The sequence below is a fragment of the Hippocampus comes genome, unplaced genomic scaffold (genome assembly GCF_001891065.2).
Source record: "Hippocampus comes isolate QL1 unplaced genomic scaffold, H_comes_QL1_v1.1 scaffold32, whole genome shotgun sequence".
Classification (NCBI taxonomy): domain Eukaryota; kingdom Metazoa; phylum Chordata; class Actinopteri; order Syngnathiformes; family Syngnathidae; genus Hippocampus; species Hippocampus comes.
The window spans coordinates 389,676-397,948 of record NW_017806239.1 but is presented as its reverse complement, the minus strand read 5'-3'; the positions used below and the strand labels follow the sequence as shown (position 1 = coordinate 397,948).

The window sequence follows — 8,273 nt, the reverse complement described above, 5'->3', positions numbered from 1 at the left end:
GTGTGTGTGTGTGTGTGTGTGTGTGTGTGTGTGTGTGTGTTTCTCTTGGCAGGGATCACCACTGTGCTCACCATGTCCACCATCATCACCGGGGTCAACGCCTCTATGCCGCGGGTGTCCTATATCAAGGCGGTGGACATTTATCTGTGGGTCAGCTTTGTTTTTGTCTTCCTGTCGGTGATAGAGTACGCCGCCGTCAACTACCTGTCCACCGTGCAGGAAAGGAAAGAGAGGAAGCTCAGGGAGAGAGTAAGTGTTGCTGGGTTTTTTTGCCGTTTAAATAATTAATGGAGCGTTTAACCTGGGACATGTTGAAAAATGCGCTTTCATATTGGCTCCTGCGGTGATTATGTGCTGCACTGCACTTAGGCAAACAAATTACCAGAGGAAGATTAAAATATTTGTTTTGAAGGCCTCAGCAAACAACAATGTACCCAAGGGGGCATTTATTAAAGCCAATAAGAATTTATTAAAGCCAATAAGAACTAAATTGTTTCGCTTTCAGATCAGTTTTTTTCCCATATGCAGAACACATACTGTTAAAAAAAAAAAAACTGCTTGTTGCCTGGAGGAAGATTTGCTCTTCTACAATGTGCAAAAGACCGAAACTAAGAAGAAAAAATGTAAACGGATAACGGATGGTTGGATGACGCAAATTCAAATCTCAAGACTTATTTTCCATCTTAAATGGCCTCACGGAATGGTGAAAATTCAAACTAAAACCCATATTACATGTCACATACTTGGCACAGGCAAGAAAGATTAATATAATGTCGTGAGTACATTTTCCCCAGGGGAAAAATATTGAAATAATCTACTCCTCGCTCACTCACCATCATAAAATACCTTTTTTAGCTGTGCTTTTTAAAGCAACTTTTGCATATATTGCATCATACACGTGTGTAGTAATCATGCTATATCACTAAATTAAATTAAGATACAGTACAATAAAACTACTCACTCTTTGATGACGTGACGGAAGTGGAGTGAGGCTTCCGATGACGTAATGCATTGTGCTAATCAATGCTAAAAACTAAATTCAACCGCGACCCTAACGAAGCCAGGCGCCATAAAAAAAATAACATAAAAAAAAAAACAAAAAACTGGTTGGATATGTAATATTAAAAGACAGCTCCAAATTGGTACAGGCAATAAGGAATAATATAATAATCTGGTATGTTCGTTTGCAATACATATTTTTAAAATTGCATCACTTTAAAAGCTTCTCTCTGGGCCATGGCCAATTATTGGTGGGACTTCTTTTCATGGATATTACATTTTGTTTTCATCTGCCAAATGCAAAAGACAGATGCAAAGAGGTTTACCTCATCATAAAAAAATAAATAAATAAAAAATCAATAAAATGATAAATCCCATGTTTTGATATGGTTGCTTGCTTGTGTGATCAGGCCCTATCCTAGCCATGACTGGTTAGCTGGGATAGGAAATGCATGGTCGTTTGTTTTCATATCTGCTTACGTTAGCGGCTAAATTTTACACCTGTGAGACAGTTACTTTAATATGACTTATGTTTTGCACAACTCATTCTTTTTGCCATCCATCCATCCATCCATCCATCCATCCATCCATCCATCCATCCATCCATCCATCCATCCATCCATCCATCCATCCATTTTCTGATCCGCTTATCCTGACAAGGGTTGGGGGGCGTGCTGGAACGAACCTATGCCAGTTGTCTCTGGGCAGTCGGGGGGGGGGACACCCTGAACTGGTCGCCAGCCAATCGCAAGGCACACAACTATTCGAGCTTACAATCACACCTAGGGACAATTTTGAATGCCCAAGCAACCTGCCACGCATGTTTTTGGAATGTGGGAGGAAACTGGAGTACCCAGAGAAAACCCACGCAGGCACGGGGACGGGGAGAACATGCAAACTCCACACAGGAAGGCCAGAGCCGGAATCAAGCCCTGCACCTCTGCACTGTGAGGCGGATGTGTTAACTAGTCGCGAACCGTGCTGCCTTCTAATTGCCCTTTAATTTGAAATACTTTTACAAAATTAGATTTAAAAGACATGCACCATTTAAATTGAAATTACCAGCATCGTAAATTTATAAATACAAAGCAACTAATTTGGGCAACTCAAAATTAATTTAACGAAGGTGACACACCAGCCCTACTCTGTCCGGACAGAACGGCAATTTCAAATTAATTCACCTTGTTCCTGTTTCCTTATTTAATTATTTATATTAATTTCTATTGACTTTTCTGTCCTTTTGACTTAAAATTAAGGATTAATAGTGATCATTTGTTTGAATTATATTGATAGTGAATTTCACCCGATTTTTGACGCCCCCTAGAGTCCATGGCGTCCTTAGCATCAAAGTAGGAAGTACAGTACTGTAATTTTTTTTTTTTTTTGTAGTCTCATTCGACAGTTAATTGTTAACTTTATACTTTGAGGTTCCATTCGTACGTTGCCGACACAACCGGAGCTAGTACGGAAATCGGAACGCGTCCTGGTCTATCACGAGCCTGCGCTAACGCAATCTTCAATTTTTGTTGGAGAAATAGCGGCATCAGATCCTCTCTGCCATAATTATAAAATAATTAAATGAAAAATATTAATTATGGCGGTAAATGAATGCGCTTTCTCGTGATAAGGGACAAGATATTCAATAAATGTTCCTTGATGGCAACAGTTCGAGTCAGCCATATGAAATAATCCTCTTTACATGATTTCCTCGAGTTTTAAAACTAATTAAAGTCAACATTACAAGTCAAAAATTCAGCCAATAAGCAACGTGAACAGAATTCTAAACTAGCACGTGTGTATGAATAATATATGATGTTAATTTGCAGTGACTGTTTTTGAAATTGCATCAGTGTAAGCCTCTCTCGGGGCCATGGCCAAGCAATGCAGGCCTGGAGCTCACCCAGACTACAATATTTCACGTGGCAAATGCCAAGCATATGGAGCCAAACTCACCCACGTACCCCCGAGAAACATTTACAGCGTAAACATCGCCCAATAAATATCTCCAGTTATTTATAGGCCTTGGTAGAAGATAAACAAACGAATAATCATGATAATTTTTTTTCACATTTGCTTGCCCAGCTGCCCTGCACGTGCGGCATCGGCAACCCGGACGACATGATGATCGACCCTCAAATCACCGGATACGGCGCCATGGATATCAACACCACGGGGAACTACAGCATGCCGGAGAACGGCGGGCGCCAGGATCGAATTCTGGCTCAGGTGGCCCTGAACGATCCGCAACTCACGGGTCAGGTGAAGCCCTCCAGGGGCTACGTGAACATATGGATCGACACGCACGCCATAGACAAATACTCGCGTGTGGTCTTTCCCGGAGCTTACATCCTCTTCAACGTCATCTACTGGTCCATCTACTCGTAAGGTGCACGTACGGGAGCAATGTGCGCCGTGGCGCGCCAAACTGAGAGGAACTGACTCATGGCACGTGTAGGACTTGGTGGAAACGCCACTGAGAACGAGGATCACCGCCTTCTCAACAGCAGCCTCTTACAACCGCTCCAAAAGTGTGTGTGTGTGTGTGTGTGTGGGGGGGTGTATGTGCGTGCTGTCATGCTGTAACTGTTGTGGCATTCACGGGAAGACGTTTGCTATCGCTTGATGTACCGCCTGCTATGACGGGTGAAAGCAGCACTTTTTCAGTCCGCGAGGAATGAACAGATGCAAACACCGCACAAATATGTTTCTTGTTCTATATTATGAGTATTAAATGTTTTGGGGGGGGGTCTTTGGTCACAATTGCTCGGAGGTTTTATTTGGACCCGAGCACCAGGCGACGTGAAGACTCTCTTCGAATTGCTCTCTTGGTTATTCTGCAGACAAAATTAATGGCCTTTTTGAGAGCCTCAACATGCCCGCTATTTATTTATCTATTTATTTATTTATGTATTTATTTTCATAAATGTGTTTATGCTGGTGAAAATTGATGTATTCTAGGGATACCCAGCTTCGCAGCCTGAAACTCACACAGGCATGCCTGGAGTGTGAGGCAACAGTAATGATCATAGAAAAGACACTGTTGTTGTGTTATCGTCTCTGATGTTTTATTATTGAAGCAACAGAACCATACATAAAAGAAGCTATCCTACGACATGGGTGGAGAATGACAACAACATTTGAAAGCGACTGAGAATTTACCATGGAAAAAATCAGAAGGGCCTGTGGATCACTACCTGCCGTGTTATCATTCTTCCAACAAACGACACATCTTTTTTAAACCTCAGTAAATATGTATCCATGTATGAGCACTTGTGTTCTGCCCTCTCAAACGTAGGGGGGAAAAAGAGAACATCAGTTTCACCGATCAACATGAAATGTGTGAAATTTGGCGGTGCTCCATAATAACAGCATGTGAAGGTTTTCGGATCAAGGTTTTTATGCTGCTGATTCTGATACCGATCACAAATTTCCGTCCCTTTATGATATAAAAATAACATTATTTCAAATACACAGTTCAGAAAATGTACAACCAGAGTCTGCTGCCGTAGTTTTCCACAGAAATGGGTGGCCGATCGATTGGAGCGCCACTAGAACTAGCACAAAAAAAAATCTCAAGGACCCCTGGGTGAAATTCATCTCTTGTGGTTCGAAATTACACCAATCAGCAAGAAATTGGATGGACATGTCTATCCTAGCAGGACAGAAGAAAAAGTCTCAAGGACCCTTATCCAAACTTGAACAGTAAATTGGCCATTTTGGGCATATTCTTGGGCTCCATCCATTTTTTTTCCAAGGGTATGTCCTCTTTAGGGTGAGCTGGAGTCACGGCATACCTTAGATCGGTTGTCAGTCAACTGCGTGGCATCATATTAACAAACCTTTATTTGCAGTCACATTCACACCTACAAACACATCGAGTCTGCATGCTTGTTTTTGAGATATTGGAGGAAGCATGGGAATGAAACACAAACTCCACAAAGGAGGCCCTGAGCCAAGATTCGAACACACAACCTCTCAACTGTGAGGCTGGCATGCTAATCATCAAAGTTTAATGATCATTTTGAGGATTAGCAATAAAAAAGTGGTGAGTCCCCATTCATCACTGCTTGTAGCTTTATTTTCTTTTTAGACTTTCATGGCAGGTCAGATCAACTGGTCTTACGGGTTGTATTTTTTCGGCCCACGTACCCGAGGTTGCCTGCCCCTGAACTGGAACACTGAGACACTGCATCATCTCTTTCTGCACACTTGCCAATCACTTACACAACACCGAGCCTCCTCATGACAATCAGCAAGTGAAATATGACTCGATGTATGTTTTCTTGTGTGACTTTCATATCAGTGCTTTGAAGCTACCACGTTGCATCTTGGTGACTGGAAAAAAAAAAAAAGCACTGGCTAATGTACCTAATCATTAAATGACTATTCTTGATTAAAACAAGGACAACTTAATTTCTCTGTTGAGTGTTGAGACTTGTGAGGGCTGCTGTCATCCTACCTGGATACTTACACTCACAACACATTTTGCTGCTTTACGAGTAAATTAATCAATCAATAAATAAATCAATAAAACTAGACCTGGCTGAGTTTAGTCAACCCTGGACTGGTCGCCAGTCAATTGTACAGCGCATACAGGTACAATCAAGCGTAAAAAACTACCACGTCTCAATTTTTGTGCTGGGGCAAGGCTTGTTTTGCCTGTTTGGGAGTTTGGCAGACGGCTCTGTGCCATCGTGAGCGTTCTGGCACACCAATGGCGTTTCCTTTGGACATATGCTCCACACACCTGACAATTTGGTGGCTGTAATTCATCAAAAGTTTACGGCGGCTGGAACCAGGTCAATTGGCTCAAAAAATCTCACGTGATTCTGGTGAATTTGACCGAGGGGCAGGCAGACAGAATGGGGGCTTTGTGTATGTTGTCTGGTGTATTGCGTCACATTTCATTCATAAAAAGATGTGCATGAGACCCTCTGAAACATTTCCACACAGACACGAAGAATCAGGTTGGAAGTCAGTCTCCAAGTATCGACTTCACAACCCATATCTGTGATCACCCTGACCAAATTTAGATCATCCGTGGATGTCTGCTTGCAGTTTCTTATGAATATACTTGTGATTGTCAAGGTGCTGCATTGAAGATGATGTCTGTGAGCTCCAAACTTCAACTAATGTTAATCCAAACATGAAATTTGAGGGTTTCACTTACAACTGTCAAATGGCTGCTTATTTTTGAGCCCTTGAAAATTGGAGTTCTCTGCTTGAAATGGCTTTCACACCTGAGCGCTAAATGTCATGTTTTTGTGGAACCTCTTAAATGGAAGATCAAAAGCGTCATTTGAATTATAATACACTGGCATATAAATGCAAATTCCTAAAAACTCTGCCATGAAATTACTTTTTCCTTTCTTTCCTTATTACTGCTTTATATGTAGTGTAGTGAGCTGTTGTGTCATGAGTTTTCGTCCGTTCTTTTGCTTCCGTTTGGCCACGTCAAAAAGTCCTCTCTCCCTTGGCTCAGCAGATGTGGGCCGCACGCCACATCTACAGCTGTTATAGGCAGAGCATGGCCACCCTCAGGGTGTACATCTGGGCTTCTTCATCGCCTGCACAGCCGAGGAAGAGGAGAAGGAGGAGGAGGAAGAGGAATGGCGTCAAGTGGACACTAAGTAAACAGGGAAACAACATGGCTAGAATAAGTATTCTTGTGCGACCGGCTCCTCTGGCATATTCCTCAGTGTGATTACACGTGTCTGCGTCAATGTAGAAGAAAGCAGGAAGTGCCTGGGGCGACGTGAACGGCACATTGCCGAAGTCTCAAGGACAATGCAAGATTGGACGCATTCACTCATGTCCACTGTGTACCTGTTAATTAATGGAGTGCACTCCTTGGCTCCAAGCAGCAGAGGCCATGTTGATTGAATGCAAATTTTAGTTAAGATTGCGCTCAAAGGATGGAAATCATTTTTTATCAAATATGATTGTGACGTTATTAAAGTATTATTTATAAAACGTCACGCATGAACCTTTATTCAAATTCTTACTAAAATTAAACGTGTTCTTTCTTGGCCCGTGTGTGTTTTCATTCCAAACCACAACAGCGTCTAATTAAATCGAGCGTGGTGGTGGAGGACCCCAAAAAGCAGCCAGGAGGGAGGAGCACGGTCAACTTGACAAACTGTGCTAACAAAACACTGAGAAAACTAAATCCAGAACAAAGTCCTGAAAACAAAAAGTAACAAACATAAACCCATGGCAGAACACTAAGCAACAGAAGCAGTGAAAGCAACAGAAACAATGACCGAGCACCGAGTGGTCGGGCTGGAGGTCCTTTTTCACAGAAAACCTACTAATGACATGATGACCAACAGGTGTGCTGCTGTAGGAGGAGCCCTACAGAGCCACCTGTTGGTCACAAACATATCCACCGTGACAATAACGATGTTGATGATGAAGCATATTTTACGTATCATTCAAGTCACAAGCTTTTTCCGCAACGCTTTTCTGTTGATTTCATACAGCTTTGCCAGTCGGACAGAATGTTGGAATTGACGTGGGCGAGGATACTGAGTACAAGACAATTACGGAGGGTACGAAAGGAGAGATGGGACGAACGATACCTAAAATGGCTGGCATTCTACCATGCCGTCGGCCTGTTCGCGATTCTTCTTCAATCCAAGCTGAATGTCTGCCCTTCAAACAACATGTTCCTTGGTTAGCTGTACAGTACCAGACAACACTGCGCATACAAAAACACAAAGGTGTCACATGATGGTATGAGACATACGCTTAGTTGGCAACCGGTCGCCATGGTAGCAGTCCTAAAGCAAGCCTCGACCTTAGCCTTCAGTTTGTAAAACGCTCCTTTAGCTCAGGCGTGTGTAGAAAGAACTCCATATCTGCACATGTGGGCGTCATGCTGAGTGTCGCCCCACCGTGCTTGATGTTGAGTGAAGGAGAAGGAGTACCATTCATATTGTATGGATGTCGATTCTCAAGTTCAAGTCAACTTTATTGTCAAATGCGCTACATGGGCAACATACAGCCTAAATGAAATTTCATTCCTCTCAACCACAGGAGAGGGAGAGGAGCCGCTGCGGGTGCCCGCCCGCGCCGCCATCAAAAGAACAGTTAATATAAAATGACAAAATAATACAACACAACACATAAGACACAAACAGTCGTGCAATCTCGACCACTTTTTCTGCATACACTTTGTTGTTTGAAGCGGTTATAGATGACAGAGGAGCGAATCAAAGTGTCCTTTCCCCAGTGGATCAAAGACGTCATGCTGAAAATATGCACACGTCTGC

General features: G+C 42.6%; 1 protein-coding gene across 2 annotated transcripts in view; it reads left to right on the top strand.

Moving 5' to 3' along the window:
* LOC109507756 (gamma-aminobutyric acid type A receptor subunit rho1) overlaps positions 1–5,535 on the top strand; it is a 20,403-nt gene extending 14,868 nt beyond the window's left edge. For both annotated transcript variants that reach the window (XM_019857402.1, XM_019857401.1), the window contains 2 exons: positions 53–249; positions 3,082–5,535. In XM_019857402.1, the coding sequence (XP_019712961.1) occupies positions 53–249; positions 3,082–3,384 (500 nt within the window). In that variant the 3' untranslated portion in view covers positions 3,385–5,535. The remainder of the gene's footprint in view (positions 1–52; positions 250–3,081) is intronic.
* The last annotated feature ends 2,738 nt before the right edge of the window (positions 5,536–8,273 follow it).